Raw genomic sequence first — 20,747 nt, 5'->3', positions numbered from 1 at the left:
ATTACGTGTTACCTGACTTTGATACGTTAAGACTGTGCTTGTTTTGCGTTACGGAATAATCACATGAACGTAGGCCGTGACCATGTTAATGCTTTAACTTCAAAGTAATTTGTGAGTCTTAGGCTGGGTACTGACCATGTGCGGTTTGTAATGTAACAGGTTTAAAGTCATTTGTAAGTGACAAATCTTTTGTGAAATTTATGTAGCATTACCCCGAAAGGGTAGTACATAACAGACCAAAATTAAGCAACGTTGGATAGATGACCATTAGTGACTAAATTTCATGTACGCTTTCTGTATTTTTACCCGACTGCCAAGGAAGGGTTATGTTTTTCGCGCGTATCTTGTATGTTTGTCTTTCTTTATTTGATCCGATCTAACAAACGGCTGGATGAATTTCGACAGATAAGGTGTCATTATATACGTCTCAATGACCCGAGTGTCCTTAGATAGGTGTTAGAAAAAAATAAATAAAATGGCGGATTTTTGGCGCGAAATAGTAACACATTTAAAAAAAAAAGCTAACCGAACCTATCGAATAGGGCATCAAATGAAAGGAAATTAAACGGAGATTATAAAAACAATATTTGTATATATATAAAGCAGCAAGGTGACTGACTGACTGACTAACTAAATGACTTTTTAATTTTTTTGAAATTAAAGTACAGCCAAAACCGCTCAACTTAGAGTTCTGAAAATTTGCACAAAGGTTCGCTATATAGCGTAAATAAGTACTAAGAAAGGCTTTTTGGAAATTCTACTCCTAAGAGGGTAAAATAGGGGAAAACAGTTTTTTTGAAATCCTTTAATTTTGAAGTAACTGCTTCAAAATTTAGTGTTTGGCTTTCTGGACAGGAACGAGGACACACCTGTTTATCCCCATCCGAAAAATTAACCCCATAGAGGGTAAAATAAGGGTTAAAAGTTCATTTCAATCATCAATATTGAAGCAAACACTATGAATTTTTTTATTTGGCTTGTTGGATAAAAATAATGAAATTCTACCCATTACGAGGTAAAATAATGACCGGAACTTTGAATTACTGAAGTTATATATTTTATGGATCGTAAATGGTGGATTGTTTTTGCAAAATAGTAACACGGTTTAAAAAAAGTTAACCAAACCTATCGAGTAGGATATCAAAATAAAGGAACTTAAAAGAGATTACACATATATTATATAATATATACATATATATAACTCATCGAGATGACTGTCTGACTTAATGAGTAGTGTTGCTGTGATAAAGATCAACGCGAAGACAAACCGCTGAACTTTAGAGTGCTGGAATTTTATTCATAGGTTCTTTATATAGCGTAATGGGGATAAAATAGGATAATATTGTTTGAACGTCTTTTGATTTTGAAGCAGATACCTACTATGAAACTTTGTATTTGGCTTTCTGGATAAAAATAATGAAATGCCTATTTCACCGTTTTTGGAAATTCTACTTCAGCTTTTATAGTGCAGTCGGGTTTTTTGATTTTTTAATTAATTACTTGTTTAGGTCATGTTAAGACGTCAATACTAGTTGTGACGTTGGATAGCAGTTAAGTTGAAGATACGAAATGTGATAGTCTGAATGCTTCAACCGGGACACCACCACCATCACTAATTTTAGTTTGAATCTATAATGAGTTCAGATGTTCATAGACGACTGTGACTATTCGTCATTGAACTGCATGCTAGTTTGCTACTTCAATCGTAATTCGAAAAAGTTTAGTTAAAAGTTCGTTTTTCCAGCAATCCGTATTAGACATCTGATTAATTTTGATATTTGATCGACTCTTTTAGGTCTCGGTGTCAGTGTACCTACTAAAGTCAGTCCACGGTACCCACCATATGGATATCTGTTCTGGGTCTGGGTGTTTCTGTATTAGGTTTGTGTGTGTTTGACACAGGGAATCCTAGTTTGAAGTTTTAAGTGTAGAAAGCGCCTTTATTAAACTACATAAGCTCACACTTAACATTAACAAAAGCTCACAAGAACACTTCAACCACATTATTCAGGACCGACCAAAAGTTTATTTGCTGAAACAGTTCAAGCTTGCGACTGACTCAGCAACGTGTAGTAGCTGTAAGCGCCTTTCAGGATCTGAAAACAAATTAATTCAGCAATCAAAAACGATTTTGGTTTGTGTTTTAGTTTAAATGTGTTGACTTTTTTGTCATTTTTGTTTTGTGTACACGAAAAACGATTTGGCAGGATAGTGCCATGTTCATTTTCAAACAAAGGGTCCATTATTCGAGTCCCAAGTATGCTCTGACTTTTTGGATTATGTGTGTTGTAGGTGTATTATCACGTGCCTTTAAAATATCTTAAAATATTGTGTAGAAACTTACACTATCTGAAGAGATCTCAAAATAATAATAATAAAAAAATTAACGTGCCATTTCAAATGACAGAGGTATATAATCGTGCCCAGCTTAACAATATTAATAAAAAGGCATCTTACGCTTATAAATGTAGCAACAGTGAGATCAGTGAAAGGCCCAGCCGTGAAGACGATGGTCTTCTTGAACTGATCAACCAGTATGTTCACATCTTTCTGCCGGTGCACATTCTGCTTCCACCAGGTACTCTCGTATGGGCCTAACATGAGGTCCTTACTCTGAAAAATATTAATCATATAAACGAAAATGCAAATGCAAGCCTTTGGTAAGATTAAAAAAGATATATCAGATTGAAGACTATATTTTTTCTTGTTCAGCTCTGCCTGAGCATGGGTCTTCTTAAAGTATAAGATAAGTAAAGAATACGATAAGTTTATGAGGCTTTCAACATTAATAGCCCCAAACTAAGATTATACTTGTGTCGTGGATGCCATGCCACACAATCAGACATCAAAATTAATCGTTAAAATATTTGACTTTCTGGGGAACGAACCTGAACCGAAAATGGTGACATCGGCTCCGCTGGTCATCAGAATTACATAGATTTGTTTAAAGGTGGAATAGAATGTATTGTCAAGTTTTCTAAGAGCATGTTTTTGGTTAAGAAGAATAGATAGTACATATATTGTAGTAAATAAAATTATACATACCACATACAGCACTTCGTTGCTATGCCAGCAATACATAAAGAGTTGCGCTATTCCGAATATCAAGTATTCCGCTGTGAGGAACTGCTGCATTGCACTTGTTTCGATCTGAGAAAAGTTTTTATAGGATTGAAGTAGCAAAGGAGCATGTGATCAACCAAGCAAGTGGTTTTTTGCCGCTTATGGACATCTGTAACCATCGTTATGTAAAACCACTGTTTTAAGTTTGTTCTTTAAAGTCGATCAGAGATGATTTGATTTTGATATCAGCGAGTAGTAAAATGGTTGCCTCATAAGTAGTCAGGCTAGAAATAGGTTGACGGTGGTACCTCCTTGATCGAAACAACCTCGTTCTACCACCTTTCTTTTTTTTCAAAATAAAAAGGCACTTTTTTCACTTACATCGTGGGCCAACAAGTACGTAGTCGTATACACAAACATCCAGACTCAGAACAAAAATCTAAATTCATCATTCTGCCGGGACGGGGATCGAACCCGGAACCCTCTGGGTATCAGACCGGTATGTTGACGCTTGGCACTCTTGAAAATATTATCATCTTCAGCTATTTGTAAGCATATATATTTTTATAATAATTATTATAGGGTATCTATTATATTTTACGCCATAAAATTGTTTTGAAACTTACAGTTATCTGGTAGACCGTAGCGCAAAGCATCACAGTAGGACTACCATGAGTTTACAAAAGTATTACTCGCTAGCGACTGCGTAAAATAAATGTATGAAAAATTGTACAGCGCCTCTGGTTACTCGTAGAACTAAAATCAGTAGTGACGTAACTCGATACGTAAAAAACCTATCGAAATCAAATCGCTAGCGAATGTCATTATGATCTATTGCCATACAAATTCGGTCCCATGAGTCATTAATTTGACAGACGTTGTCAAAATGACAATAGTTTTCTATTTACCATTTCTATAGTGGCGTTTCTATGCCAACTCATGGTAATGCTACTGAACATACGAACATGTACAGGAGCATTATTGGTGAAAGGCATGAATCGAATAGTCGGGAATACCTGGAATTTAGGAACAACAAATATAAATTTAGTTCAATCTTTTAAAAAACGCTATGCATACTTAAATCTATAAATACATAATTTGGTTGTTTTAATCTGAAATCGAAGTTGTAACTATTTTTACCCGACTGCCAAGGAAGGGTTATGTTTTTCGCGCGTATCTTGTATGTTTGTCTTTCTTTATTTGATCCGATCTAACAAACGGCTCGATGAATTTCAACAGTTAAGGTGTCATTATATTTGTCTCTATAACCCGAGTGTCCTTAGATAGGTGTTAGTAAAAAAAAGTCAAAATGGCGGATTTTTGGCGCGAAATTGTAACACATTTAAAAAAAAAAAGTTAACCGAACCTATCGAGTAGGGTATCAAATGAAAAAAAATTAAACGGAGATTGTAAAAACATATTTGTATATATATAAAACAGCAAGGTGACTGACTGACTGACTAACTAAATGACTTTTTCATTTTTCAGAAATCAACGTAAAGCCTAAACCAAGGACCTTACAGTTCTGAAATTTTGCACATAGGTTCTCTATATAGCGTGAATAAGTACTAAGAAAGGCCTTTTGGAAATTCGACCCTTAAGAGGGTAAAATAGGGGAAAACTGTTTTTTTGAAATCCTTTAATTTTGAAGCAACTACTATAAAATTTTGTATTTGGCTTTCTGTATAGGAACAAGGACGCACTTATTTATCCTCATCCGAAAAATCAACCCCGTAGAGGGTAAAATAAGGGTTAAAAGTTCATTTGAATAATCGTCAAGTGATAAGGGTTGTTCACCCTTAACATTTTTTATATATATGGCAACACAACGTTTGCCGGGTCAGCTAGTACATATACACTCGTATATGCACATCGAGATGACTGTCTGACTAAATGAGTGAGTTGCTGTGCCAGAGATCAACCCAAAGGGAAACCGCAGAACTTAAGCGTGCTGGAATTTTACACATAGGTTCTTTATATAGCGTAAATGAGCACTACGAGGATAAAATAGGTTAATATTTTTTGAACATCTTTTGTTTTTGAAGCAGACACCTACTTTAAAACTTTGTATTTGGCTTTCTGGATAAAAATAATTAAATGCCTATTTCACTGCTTTTGGAAATTCTACTTCAGCCGTTTTGGTGCAGTCGGGTTTTTGATTTTTTAAATTAATTACTTGTTTATATTGTAGATAGGGTTTCTATAGTATCTTTACTGTGCTATACGCTTTGCTACATACTTTGACCTACTGCTGGGCACGGGTCTCCTAATAACAGTTCATATATTTTTTTTATAATATAGGAGTAGCATACGAGCATGCAGTCCACCTGATGGTAAGTGGCTACTGCCGCCCATGGACATCTGTAATCAACCCCAGATAGGATTACATATTCCTACCTGAGGTCGGCCACAGATGCGCCGCTACCCCTGAGGACTAAGCTGGAACGCCTCGGAAAAGTCTGTCTCCCTTACCACACCCTTCAAAACAGAATACAGCAACACTTAAACGCCCAACACTGTTGTTATTAGAAATATAGCTCCACCACCACTGCCACCCTCTAATACTTTCATAAACAATGTATAATTATAACAACTTACTCCATACGCTGCTATAAGGGAAAATAAATTGACAATTGCACCTTCAACTTCAAACTTGACCCATACATTTCGCCACTAACAAAACACAAATAGTCAGAAAGTTCCCAGGATATTAGTGCCTGCAGATATGCCTTACATGCAAATGAGTTTCCTGACCTATTTCCAGCGCAATGATATGATCAATACATTGGCGACTGTTGCATTGGCGATAACACTGGTATTGAAATTGCTTGGCGACTTGTACCAGCTGTTTCAATATGGATTGGTTGGTAGTACGAGATGCTAGCCAATCCGTTGTCAATATATTGATATTGGTCATAAAACGTGACATGGCTATGGCGGAGCGATCACCGTACCGGTCTGACGCCAATGGGTTCCGGATTCAATCATAGGCCTGATAATCTGAATGACGAATTTGGATCTATGTTCTGGATCTGGGAGTTGGTGTATTCGGTAATTTACGGCTAGGTACTGCATCTCTCAAAGTGAGAATTTAGGCCTTAGTCTAACACGCTAACCAAGTGCAAATTGGTAGGCACCACACATTTCTTAAAATATTTTTATAGCATTTCTCAGCGTTGAAATCTTTTTTCGACCCTCTGTCGAAAGTCTAAGTTTTAGACACTAGCCATTTATAAATCCAAAGCGCCGTTCAACTATTCTACCAATGTTTATTTAATGTGCGTTGGATTGGTATCCGGAACTCCGAAGAACAAGCAGATAGCTGATAATAATATGGTCTGACGCGCAGAGGGACCCGGGTTCGATCCCCGGCCAGACAGATATCTAAATGATGAATTTAGATGTCTGTTTCTGGGTCTGGGTGTTTGTGTATTTGTTCATGTGTGTGTCCATGACACTCACAATACAGAGAATCCTAATGTGCGAATGTGAATGTAAAAAGCGTTTTTAACAAGCTTTTATTAGCTTGGGTTGTATGTATGGGAAAAAGTGTGGGGCGCTTTTCGAAAAATGATGAATGGAGCGGAGCACACACGCTTTTTTCACAATTATACTATTTACTGTTCCTTAATTGATTCCTAGATGATTTTTTTTTACTTTTTAGTTGATTTTATCATAAAGGCGTGTTTTTTAGTTTTTTAAATTATACTTATTATTTTTATTCACATTAATTAACAACAGTACCAAAGATGTACCAGCGCATACTTTGGCAAAAACAAATAAGCACCATTTTAAGACCTATTTGGTGGAATACTTGTTTACAAATAAAAAATATATGGCAGAAAAAAGTGGATGTTTTAGGGGAAACTCATTTAATATTCGGTGTCAATAGCCTTCACGATGTATGAAACCGTAAACCATGTCTTTTGTCTCTTTCTCTCCTATAATAAGTACTGGCATGTCGTACATTCGACGAGTAAGCTAAAAGTAAACGAAAAAATAATTATCCGAAAACGAAATATATTATTGACGTAAAAAAGACTACAGAAAAATATCTGGACTGAAAATACCACAGAAATATTTAAAGAAAAATCCATGGAACTCTGAAGTATTTTTAAAACATCTTTTTTGCTGCCTATTTCGTCACCAATAAACCGTAATCCAAATTGTGGACAATGAACACACCAGGTTTTTTTCTGTTTTGGGCGTGGTTGTTTTTATGAGGATCTTTATGGTTTCTAGATTAAAGACATAGTAAGGTAGAGTAACCAGGCGTTATTACAGTTATTAATTTATTGATAACAGATCAACAAAAAAGACTCAAAATCTACCATTGCCACTTGATACCTATGACCTATCCCTCACTCAAAGGGAAGCCCCGGCAGTGGGACGATGAATTGTCATTGTCCGACTGCCGGGTCTTCCCTTTGAGTGAGGCTTTGTCATAATAAACATTGGTTTATTATGACGAAATTTTCAAATATCGATATTTGGTAGGCAAAACATTGGATAGATTGAATATTAATACCAGAAAACATAAACCAGATAAACCAGAAAACATCCGATGAGATTAACTATGAAAAACTACGGAAATCTCTTCGCTTAAAAAACAACTTCAAAAACTCACACAGTACACAAATCAAAAATATTTTAATTCAATGTAGATTAGCTCCTTTTGGACGTCAATATCTACCAATTCGCAAGGTGTTTCTTTACGAAGAAGAAGCGGCGATTTAAACTTCATACCACACTCAATAAGACACATGGTTTACCCATCTCGTAAAACCAGCCCATTGGTTGGCGAAAATCATAAATTATCTGAATCCTACATATTCCTTGCGTCATAAAACATCTTGAAATGGCCGCGCGCTTTATTGTTTTACTTTACATGTTCTGTGTGACTGTGTTTTCATCAACAGTTGTTTTAATATGGCATAAATTTCCTTCAAATATACCCAGGAGTTGTGCGCCTTACGTTTTATCATCCTACTTCATTACAGTTTTTAATAACTTTGTAATAGCAAACATGTAGTCCATTCGATGAAAAGTATCTACTGCCACCCATTCAATTACTGGACTTATTCAATTAGATTCCTGCCTGAGGCTGGCAAGATGTTGCCCCTAAAAACTAAGTTGGTAATACTCAGATTACTACGTACACATACTACAGTACTTTACATTACAATACATAGTCGTCTTTGTGTCCTTTAAAACCAAAAAATAGTAGCGCTTAACACTGATTCGCTTAACAAATTGACGCTTGACTGCAAATCCAGTAAGTTTTGCAGTAGATTAACATTCAGCTCCCGGATAAGATTTTATAATTATAAAAAAAAATATCTTTAAATAAAATAATTTCTTTAGGACATAATTTAGGTACCTTTTTTAACGAGGGGGAAACCTTTATAAGGTACCCGACACCGTGGAGGCGACACAGGGTTATATGGGATTGTTACGGCACTAAAACCGCCTCGCCACACTCGCAAGAGGACTCCGGAATCTCCAACGAAACACAACCGGAGTTCTCTGAACGTCCCTACGCTTCTTAAGCTATTCCGTTATAGAGAAGACGACGTTCCGATCAAATCAGACCAGTAATTCTTCTAGCAGTAAATTCACAAAAGCCGCTAAGTCCGCGACAGTCCGCCCGCCAGATAAATCAAGATAATTTCGCTCCTATTCCAAACTGTGTTACAGCTAGTTCATTGAAATGTTCGGTCGTAACTCTTAACTTAGTGATCGCAAAAACGAGGCAGCCGTCGATTCGTCTGAATTGTTCTATTACGAGCGATAAGCGACACGTGATATTGAATAAAATGCCGAAACTGAAATCAAATATCGCAAAATCTGAGCTGCTTATTCTATAGCGTGCGAGTAGCGACGTGCGATTTGCTCGAAATATATTTTGCTATGAATTTTAAACACAACAAATAGTTTAATGTAAAAACGAGGCAGGTACTGATTCGTGAGCATTAACCGATAATCTAATATTTCATAAAGGCAACAAATAACAAATGTGATTCGTTTAAAAAATACACAACACAACTGAACGATAATTCATCGCAATTTTACAAATGAAAACCATTGGCAATAATGCGCTCACAAAACAAAATACTATCATTTTTGCTTTCTTATATGCAAAGCCATTTGTGTACTTAAATTTCAATTACTTCTCCTACATACCTACTAGATGACATAAGTATAGTATTTTATTCATATATTTTTATAATAATAAAATGTGTCAATTCCGCGATAATTTTAGTCTAAAATCATATAAGTATAAATGTTGTATGTACTAAAATGTAATTGCCATTAATGTCATCTATATAGGTCTGTGGTCATCTACATAACTTTGTTTGTAATTTATTTGGTCGCTTCATTATGTATAAGTACATTATGTATGTATTGGAGTGTTCATTATTTATAGAAATCGCATCAGAATTTTTGGGTCAGATTATTAATCATAATATTTATATCAGATTTTACTTTACGTATTCATGGAATCATTATCGATACGAGTAGTATAGTTTTAGTCTTACATAATTCCATACTCGCTTATCGTTGACAATCAAACAAGTAAACCACTAATCGCAAAAACGGTTACGGGCAGTCAATTTATAACTGGTTGCTGGAAATTAGTTTGAGAAATAAAATACCGTTTAGTTTATACAGCATTTAACGAAATGATTTTATTAGATTTGCATAAAATAATATTAAGATAAATAATTTTCAACTAAGTGTAAAAGTTAATATAAAATTGTCTTTTGGAATTATTAAAGTTATTAAGTCTCGAGGCATTTTGTTATAAAAGTATTAATTAACCAATGAAGAAGTAGTAAATTGATGATCAACCGGTAAATCTGATGATCATTACCTCTGAAACGAATCCTAACAGAAATCTATTTCAGGTTAATGACTGCTACATGCAAATATATTAACGAATTAAAAAAGTGGTCATAAACAATGAAACGTAAAGTGAATACAAAAAACTGTAAAAAAACAAACTGAAAAAGTGGAGTTGGCTGATTTGCGAATTAAGGTATCGATATGTCATTTTTGAACAACAAAGACAGCCAGCCTGTGTACGGGTGTAACTGGTGAGCGTGAAAACCTGTTCCAATGTAGATTACTAGAAGATATTTTAGCGAGCAATTAATTTTGGATATTTCCATAAGGATGGACCATACTTTCGACAAGGCTTAACGATAATTATCCAATAATAACCTTCAGAGACGGCTAAGCGTATCCTTCGCATCTATCCAAAATTTTGCCTCCAAGGACTGACATTTGGCAATTTCTGCGTAATATAATTTTTCAAATATCTTTGTTTAGTAGGCAAATATTAGATAGATGATAGATAGATGAATTATTCAGAATTGATTCATACATAAAATTAATTACAATCGTCAAGTAGTACCATTGCCAGAAGGAATTTTTGGTAGACAGATAGAAAATACTATCACAATACGCCTATAAATCTTATTAATTTACTGCTATAAATCTAATTCCCGAAGTTTGCAAACTCAGAAAGCAATATCTAGGGAAGGGCTGAATTCCCACGATTCATATCTCGATTGTCCTTGAACTTGATCTTGGATAGAGGCAGGTAGAATTAATAGCGATCTCCCGAAGAGATGGGAATTTCAATTGAAGGTAAATGGTCCAAAAAGGTTCATGTAAGTTTGTTTTTTTTCATTTGAAAACGTGTTTCTGAACCGTCTAAGAATAGACTGAAAAGGTACTTTCAAAGGTTCAAGTCGCAAGTGCGAAATGTACTAGATCTAGATTGTTAAAATCAGTTAGGTAAATACTTTCAGCATTCTACTTATATTTATTTTGTTCTAAAAAGAGGTACTTGAGGTGTGGAGCTATTGATGCATGCTATCTATAAGCTGGATACCAAAGATAGCCAATGGCGAGATTCTAAGACTAATTGAGTCGTTAACTCTTGTTTACTACTAGGAAAAGGAATCTAACTTGCAACAAGTTCGTCGACATCCGCGTTACTAACTTCCCCAGTTCATCATAATGACCATAATTGCCGGAAAAGAAGAGCAGGGAGGAACTCTTGACTACCAAACTTTTAAGAGTATCCACCCACTCACAACAATAGTTAGCGAAGCTAAACTGTTCCGTTTCTCGAAGAACTCGAGGGATTGAAGAAGCTGACAACTAATCTTCACTGCTTGGAAAAGCTCCCAATAAAGAATTGATTCAAGAACAACACATAATATGTAATTAATAAAATTAAACAAACTTAAAATTGAGTCTCCCTAAGAATAAAAATGGCTGTTCATACTTACTTCACCAGTTCAACATGCCTCGAATGATATTCTCTGATTCTAGCGAACATTTCTTCATCATTGAGTGGAGATTTTTCACTGCCAAACATAGTTGTGCAATCTCGACATAACAATTTCAATTCTGCTTTAAAGAAAACCATTACCACAATAATAACAGTATCAAAGGAAGTTATCCACCCCGATGCATATACTGTGGCGTATGACTGAATCAATGTTGCGAATATATACCCAGGCATGACGTTTTTGTCAAATGGAACCCAGGCACTGATTATTTGAAGGTATGCTTCAGTACTATTTCTTACATTGTATCGATATGGAGGCGATGCTATATACTTGACAAATGGTTGCAGAATAACTATCAATCCAGTGGAATAAGTCAAAAACCAATAAGTATATGTGATAGTTCTGCAGTATTTGGTAAATTTTCGGATGTAGTATTGATTTCCATTGTCTTCTGTAGTTCGCTGATTAAAATCAGCTCTAGTTACATACTCAAATATTGTTTTCCAATGCCTTTGCCATATAAGAAAAGTCGAGACTTTACAAATGCTCACAGTGCTAAGCATTGAAATCTTAAAATTTTGCAGTAATTGGTTAACATCAGACTTGATGAACCAGATATCAGTGAATTGCGTGACAACGAATAACATGATCGATAAGTGCATCATTATGTACACGTTTCTTTTCATTTTGCTTTTTGGTAGCAAGAGTCCCCAAAACTCAAGGGCTTTCACGTTAGGTCCAAGCAAGGGTCTGTTCGGATTTTCGAGTTTACCAAACAATCTTTTCAGCATATTGAATTTAACCGATACTAATATGCAAATGGAAGCAATCGTGTGAGCTTCCCTTTCAAGGAAATGTAAGTGTTTCAATTTTAATTTCAGAGGCGATATTTCAGTAGTGATGGGACATACGTATTCATTTTTGATTTTTTTCGGAAAGAGTTCACCGTCTTTAAAAAAATTTCGATCATTGATGAAAAACAATAGTAGTTTTATTAGAAATTATGGCAAGATAAGAATGAAATGAATCCAAGATCGAAATTTACTTTTTGTAACTGCTACTATTAATCCACAAAGAGATATTGTATTGAAAATTAATTTGTGAAAAATATCTTTTAAGAACCTTGTCTAAATTGCGAGAAAGAGATTTACTGACACAGCTGAAATAAATATAAAACCACACGATTTTTTTCAATTAAACAGGTTGTAAGATTTTGCGAACTACAAAATTGAGTACTGGTATTTTCGAATATTATAATGTTTGATACTTACGTCACAAGTTTAATATGTCTCGTTTGACATTCTTTGATTCTATCAGTCACGTTTTCATCGCTAATTGAAGATTTCTCTCTGCCAAATATATTTTTGGAATTATGTCCTAGTCATTTCAATTCGGCTTTGAAGAAAACCATTATAACAATAACTAAGGTGTCAAAGGAAGCCATCCAACCCGCTGCATATACGGTGACGTAAGATTGAATTAATGATGCAAATAGATATCCAGGCATAGTTCTTTTCTCAAATGGGAGCCAGGCGTCGATAATTTGTAAATAACCTTCAGTGCCATTCTTGACGTTATATCTATACGTAGATGATACTACATATTTGACAAATGGTTGCAGTATAATACCATAGTAGTTGAATAAGTCAAAAACCAATAGAAATACGAGATCTTCCTGCAGTATTTGGTAATATTTTTGATTATGATTTGATTTCTGTCATGTTTAGCTCGTAGATTCAAATCAGATTTCGTTACATATTCAATGATCTCTTTCCAATACTTTTGCCATACGAGAAACGTTGTAACTTTGCACACGTTAACAATACTAAGCATTGATATCTTGAAATTTTGCAGTAATTTGTTAACATCAGATTTTGTGAACCAAATGTCAGCGAATTGTGTGGCGACGAATAGAATGACTTATAAATGCATCATAATGTACACGTATTATTTTGATTGCTGGAAGCAAAAGTCCCCAAAACTCTAGGAACTTCACGTTAGGCCCAAGCAAGGGTCTATTCGGATCTTCCAGTTTACGGAATAATCGATTTAGCATATTGGATTTTGTATCGCGAATCTAATACGCATATGGTATAACAACCGTATTATCTTGAAATGGAATGCAAGTATTTCGATTTTAATTTCAAGGGTGAATTTTCAGTAGTGACGCGACACTGTTAACTTTTCTTTCACATTTTGAGTTTTGTTTACAAAGGTTTAACTGCTGTTCAATAAGTTCAAGTATTCGTGCGAAACGACGTATATAAAGCAAATTGATAACACAAGTCATCGTATCGTATCGTACGTATGTATGTATGTATGTGTATATTTTATTCCTATTCGATAATTTAATAAGCATACAACTGAAATAAATAATACAAACACAAAAGTCTGTAATTAAAATCAGTAATTTGGTTTACATACAAGACAGAATATAAATGTCATGCAGCAAAATTCAAATCTGAGTACCGGTAATTTCAAATTATTGCAATCTTTGATCAACAATCGATCGAGGATTGCAATGACAATGTGTTATGCTTATGTTTCCAGTTCAACATGCCTCGAGTGACACTCTTTGACTCTAGGTATCACTTCTTTAACACTTCTTTTGTGAAGATTCTTCACTACACAATATATTTTTGCAAGCTTGCCATAGCAATGTCCGTTCTCCTTCGAAAAAAACCGGTAATACATTAGTTACAATATCGAAAGAAGTTATTATAGTTGGGTCGTAGAGTCAAATAAGAATTTAGCTATATATTCAATAATCATTTTAATAATTTTGCTACGTAAGAAACGACGTGATTTTACAGACGCTGATGAATCTAACCATTGATATCTATCTAGAAGTTTTGAGGTAATTTTATACCATCAAATTTGATGAACCAAGCATGAACGAACAGTGAATAGCGTGACAAAGAACTTCATCGATAAATAAATCAATATGTAGACGTTTCTTTGTATTTCGCGTTGTGGAAGCAAAAGTTCCCAAAAGGGACTTCACGTTAGGCCCAAGCAAGGGTCTATTCGGATTTTACCGAATAGTCGTTTCAGTGTATTGGATTTTGTAAAACCGATACGAATATGCAAATGGAATAGCGATCGTGTGAACTTTCCTTAATAGAATGCAAGTGTTTCGCTTTTAATTTTAGAGGTGGATTCCAGTAGTGACGCGACACCGCTTTTCACCTTTGAGTTATTTACAAAAGATGAACTTTCATTCAAAGAGTTGACGCGTTGATACGAAACGATTTGAGGTGAAAATTATAAAAATAAAATGTGACTAAGACCATGATTTTTTATGATATTATAATTAAGCCTATGGTAAGACAGACTGGGTACCTGATAAAAAACAGTCACCGTATAACATGATGATAGATGATACGTTTAATAACAGTACCAAGTGATATAATTTAACTAAAAATAAGGATAAAAGTGTAATAAACAATATACTGTAAATTCCAATTTATTTTTTATTTAAATCTATAATTCTGTAACATCACTACATAAAAACGTATAATTAACGAACATTTCACAAGAAAGGTGTCATTAAATTTGCCTTAATATTAAAGTATTCAGCAATTGTTAATTGCGCCGCAATTATATGTAATTGTTCTGCATCGTAGTCTTTTATTAAAGATGAATTTTCCACAAAATGTACCAGCGCTTCTTCTTTATCGAAACTTAAAAAAAACTGAAATGGTACTATCAGAATTGGTACTATAACTGAAATATTTTTGAAATTGTTAAATGGGTTTCAAATCAATAACATTCAATCAACTATTAAGTATTAAAAATACAAAATAAATTATGTTTTCACTGTCTCTGTGAATTTATTGCGCACTATTTATTTGTTATTACTTTTATCACTTTCATATCTTGATGCTTTGGTGTTTATGTTATTTTTGGATGAAGCAAGCAGTCAACTTGTAAGTGCTCAGTGCCACCTATCTGCAACCAACTCCATTTAGAGAACAGGGATTCTTTCTAAAGCCAGATGCGATGCAACTCCTGGAGGACCAAGATGGTCGTATGTAAGTCCATTGTCATTCCCATCCCTCCACGCAAGTACTGTTTCACCCTTGAAATAGCAGTGGCAGTGGCAACGCTCCGTTTGGACCACATTTGTTCTACCTTGAAAATTATTTCTATCAAAATTTTAATTTTCTACATTTTTTCCTATGTACGTTCTAAGTAAATTATTTGGTCCTGAGACTATGTATTGTGGAGATTAGAGTGAATATAGCCTCACGAACAAATTGTTAATACCTAATACTTCCCTACAGTTACAAAACATCTTTGTAATACACAATCTGGCCGTTCACAGCAAAATAAGTCATTTTCTGCGGATTTGTTACTAAGCCTTATTTGTTGGGAGGCTTTTTAGGAATTAACTGCGGAGTAAAAACACAGGGGATGAAGCTCGCGATCAAAGCGAGCTTACAGGTTCTGTTTCACGAAATTATTGCTACGGATTATCCCATGTTTTTTCAGTTTCAGAACATTAAGAGCTCGAATATTGACTTTGTGATTTGATAAAATCTGTTAATTCACTGTTTTTAAAACAATGAAATAAAATGAAATCGTTTTATTTTTGTGGATGATTTTTTTTATACAGATTTTGTTTATTTTTCATGTAAGTGAAGAGGTTTTTGTGAGAATATAGTATTTTATGCTGATACTCAGACATTTTAAATAATAGGATTAAAAACTAAAACTGATGATATTTCAGAAAGACTTAATTTTAACAAGATTGAGGAATATATGATTTTAGATAAAAAATATCGCGGAATTGATACATTTTACTATGTAACGGGTACTCTGTATATCGTAAGTATCAAAGTGAGTAAGCAAAGGAGCATGTACACCTGTTGGCCAATGGCCACTACCGCTCATAACATTTGAATACCAGGTTCCAATCTAGTGCCCATATAATTATACCGATCAAATATAGATATACGATATATTTAAGGACGAATCGCCTTAAAGATCAGTTGAAGCTATTCTGATTATAAATGTGGTCTAACTATTTTACAAAGTTAAGCAACATTAGGATGTAAAGTATTGCTTTTACATGCGGTTATTAATATCGGAAAGCAGTTAAACTTTGTCGAAGGCCTTATAAATGGTTAAAAGGGTATAACGCGGTGTATTCAAAAGGAATAAAGAGCAATAAAACGTGATTAAACTCGGAAAGCTATTTTAAATATTACAACAAATATTTTGTTTAATCTACAGGCATATTGGGTCAATGGATTTTTAATGGCCTTAAAGGTACGAGTATATGATTGATTCTGATGTATTAATATGTAGTGTATTTATTTGTATGAATCGTGTAATTAGTTGTTTGTTTTGTGAAACGATGAGTATTTCGAAACTAATGACAATTTTCATTAAATTGGAACCGGGTTTAAAGCGATAAACATAGATATTTATGAACGGTTTTACCTACATATATGTGCTGGTGTATAATATTTGATGAATGTTTAAAATATTTCAAATGAAATTTCGTTCAATTCTTCGTAGCACTTGGGAGTGACACCATGAACATTTCAAAAAATGAAAATATCGTCTTTGCTATTTTTGACTAACGAATTCAGGTCACTCAATTTCGAAAACAAGTGACTTGTTTTCTCAACATCGACAAAATTTTACCTGCGGTAAGTATCTCATTTGAAAATAATAAAATTTTTAAGGCACCCTTCGTCAAATCGCCAATTCATTCGTTCCGTCTGGGTAACTTGCGTTTAACGTAAAAACGTTCTTATTACAAGGAATAAGGGTGGTTATTTGTGGGAGTAAAACATACGTGTAAAATCGAAATTAAGGGAAAGTCAATCTAACTTGTACAATTAGCGGGGAAATGTACTTTTGAGTGATAAATTTCCTTTGGTTAGGGTTATGAGCTTGGATATATCAAGAAATGTGTTTAGGGAAGCGATTTCGGAAAGGAAAAGCGTAGAAGATTAGAATTTTAGAATACAATTTAATCATCATCATCAATAATAATTTATAACTATTTCACCGCTGGACACGATTATGTGTCTATGTTTCTAAGTAGTCTGCTATGCGATTACGAAAGGCTTAGACCACAGTCCCCCATACATATATCCTTGACTACATATATGACTTTACACAACATTTAAAAATTTACTTTTTACAAAACTCACAAGGAAACTAACATTCCTCATGATGTTTCGCCATTCAAACAATGTAATTATACATTTTTATAGTAATACCCTCACATCTTGAAAACATAAAGATGCCTGAAACTCGAATCCCCAACTTGAGAAGCCAAAAATTATATTTTATTATCATCTAAAATTAGTGTCAAAAGATGACCTTTATAAAACTAAGATATAATGATTGAAATTAAATTAACTTACTTCATCAACTGTACATGTCTTCTTTGACAGTCTTTCAATCTTCTCAGAGCTTCTGCATCAGAAACTGGGCTCTTTTCCCCAAAAATATTAGCTGAATCAACTCTCAACAATTCCAGTTCACCTCGCAAAAACACCATGATTACGATAGCGTTTGTATCGTATGACGTGATCCAGCCACTTCCATACGTTGCCGCGTATATCTGGTACGCTGATGTCATCAAAAATCCTGGAATAGTAGTCTTGCTGAATGGAACCCAGGAACTAATTACTTGAACATACTTCAAGGTCCCATTGGAAATGTTTTCTCCATAGCTAGTGAAAATAAACTTGTAGACTTGAATAAGAATTTGGATGTTAACGATAGTAACAGTGGTGTACATGAGGGCCCAATGGAAATAGGTAATCTTTCGGCTGTATTTCGTGTATCTGTTGATGATAGACTTTCGTTTGATCGTCATAAAGTCTCTGCGGTTCAAATCTGATTCAGATACGTAATTAATAATGTCCTTCCAATACTTCTGCCACGCTAACATCGTCGAAACTTTACAAACGCTTATCGCCGCTAGTAAGGTGATCTTCAAATTATTTAACAAGAGGTTCATATCGTCTCTTAAGAACCAGACTTCCGCAAGTTCACTCGCTGTGAAAACGGTTACATTTATATGCATAAAGATATAGAAATATCGTTTAAAAGGCCTTTCGGGTAAGAGCAGCCCCCAAAACTCGAGAGCTTTTATATTCGGACCCAGCAACGGTCGTTTAGGATTTTCCAACTTGCGCACAATATTTTTGAGCATTGTCTCTTTATTCAAGAGAGTGATTTGTGTTGTGTGGTGTTGTGTTATTTTATTTGGAATCACGACACTTTAATTACATTAATTTACTACGACACCTTTGTTTTCTGTAATTACGTGAAAACGAGTGATGTGGCATTTTTCCAGAAAATATTTTCAGTTGAATAAAATATTTTATTTTCAGAATAAGTCATATTTTAAAATAATTTAGCACTCTTGGGTGTGTGACATTTGTAATCAACCCAGATCATATATGTGTACCTCGCTTATCTTTAAAACTAGAATATAGCATAGCTTAACATTGTTATTAAAAGGCAGAAATAGGTGTAGCGGTGGTACCTCCTACTCGTGTCACAAAGAGTTCTACCACCTCTAATTACGTAATAATAAACAAATTTATTTATTTATTCATAACTTTATTATAACCCTAGAAATTGGTACAGAGGTGGTTTAATGATAGTCTACCAGTCGACCTTGAGGTTAGGCAGAAAAATAAGCAAGGCGGCATTTACATATAAAATAATAATGAATACATTCTACAATACAAAAAATAAACCAATAAAAATAAAACTTAACCAAAGTAACAGTAAAATAGAATGCTAATATCAATTTCTCTTTAAAGCACTTGCTTCTTGAGTTACCATCAAAATATTCTTACCGAATACGTTAAAAACTTCATGTCGCTGGTGTGAACTTTTCGTGAAATATTCAGTGTTCATTTTAATATTATATCGTCGGAAAAGTATTCTACTTTAGCTTCAAAATATTGAAATTTTGAGAGTTAAAGGATGTATGTAAACATTAGCTCCATTTACCCAAAAAGAAATGGATACCAAGTCTAAAATCGAATTCTCATAAAGGTTCAAAGAAAATATTATACTATTTTCGTACATGATTTGAGGTTGAGCAACACAATTAGACATCTTATAGTACGTGTAATCAATGTTCTTTAATATAAGTATAACTTTTTATCCAAACGGTTCTAATGATACTTATTATTCGGAAAATGCCACAATTTTTGTTTTTCATCATAATGTTAGTTCATTTTTGGACACAATTAATGATCATTTTCTTCGAAGTATGTGTGTATTAGAAATAATTGTCGTACACTTTAGACTTTAAGGAACAACATTAAGACAATTTATGATTCACTTCACTTCTGTTGAACCTATCTGTATCCCCTTGAGGACTGTCATTCCCTTTTACTCTTAGACCCCCAAACGTGAGATTCATTCTTATATTTCATATAAAATATAGCCTATGTTACTCGTGGATAATGTAGCTTTCGAATGGTGAAAGAATTTTTACAATCGGTCCAGTAGTTTTTGAGCCTATTCATTACAATCAAACAAACAACAAAGTTTTCCTCTTTATAATATTAGTATAGATAGGCAATAAACTCGTTTAAATTTACAAGTATTATTAAATTTCCACACACAGACATTCTTTGTCAAAAATATTTTCCTTATTTACTCACTTTCCTTATACATTTATTAAAGTCGTTTATTAAATTCTACATCTAATCATTTTATCGACTATCCTCTGACATATTATAACGTCACTAAAATGGTCCAAAATAATTGGGACATAATATAATTATCGCCTAATCAAAATAAACCTAATAAGGCACAGTGTAGACTCAAATAGAGAAAACAAACTTTTATTATACGTATTAGGTAGGTTATAAATGGATAGATCGATTATTAATAATGAGCGTAGAGAAGTTCTCGAATGTTAATCTTAGGTAGGCAAAACATAGGATTCATTATTGATAACGGCATAAGCGGTTATTTGTCCAGTAGAAAATTTATTATTGGACCCGGTTAAGAAAAAATCTCTGTACCTATCCATCTTTTAAAATCATGCTATTACCTAGACCATAATTATGCTTATCTTCTGCTTAGATGAGTAAAATACATAGATTGATCACTGTTCAAGAACGTGTAACCAGTTTTGAGAATTGAAATTGTTGCGTAAATAAAGTGTTGCCGCGTCTCTGGTATAAAATGTCCCTTATATGTCAGAAATACGTTTTTATTTATTACATAAATTTCGTAGTATTAGTTATTTATACGTAAATTATATCTAATTTTTTTTTTTTATTTCTCAAGAATGAAAGAATAAATTTTAAAATCTTTCTGTGGCTTCATTAAATTTCAAGGCGGTGAAGTATCTTTCTACTTTACTTATCAACGAAA

At 33.9% G+C, this 20,747-nt stretch overlaps 1 protein-coding gene and 1 pseudogene across 1 annotated transcript; both read right to left on the bottom strand.

Annotated features, from left to right (window-relative positions):
- Positions 1 to 2,042: 2,042 nt before the first annotated feature.
- LOC140754978 (odorant receptor Or2-like) lies at positions 2,043 to 18,552 on the bottom strand. The gene is made up of 6 exons (XM_073090138.1): positions 17,756 to 18,552; positions 4,018 to 4,079; positions 3,690 to 3,724; positions 3,046 to 3,150; positions 2,458 to 2,613; positions 2,043 to 2,096 (listed from the first exon to the last, which is right to left on the bottom strand). Exons 1-6 carry the CDS (start codon positions 18,550 to 18,552, stop codon positions 2,043 to 2,045), a joined length of 1,209 nt encoding a protein of 402 aa, XP_072946239.1.
- LOC140754952 (uncharacterized) lies at positions 12,637 to 13,425 on the bottom strand (annotated as a pseudogene).
- Positions 18,553 to 20,747: the final 2,195 nt, after the last annotated feature.

Source organism: Epargyreus clarus, unplaced genomic scaffold (genome assembly GCF_041222505.1).
Source record: "Epargyreus clarus isolate Ecla_fem2 unplaced genomic scaffold, WU_Ecla_fem_2.2 ptg000032l, whole genome shotgun sequence".
In the NCBI taxonomy this organism is placed as follows: Eukaryota; Metazoa; Arthropoda; class Insecta; order Lepidoptera; family Hesperiidae; genus Epargyreus; species Epargyreus clarus.
Note: the sequence above shows the minus strand (reverse complement) of the source record. Positions and strands in the feature narration are given on the sequence as shown.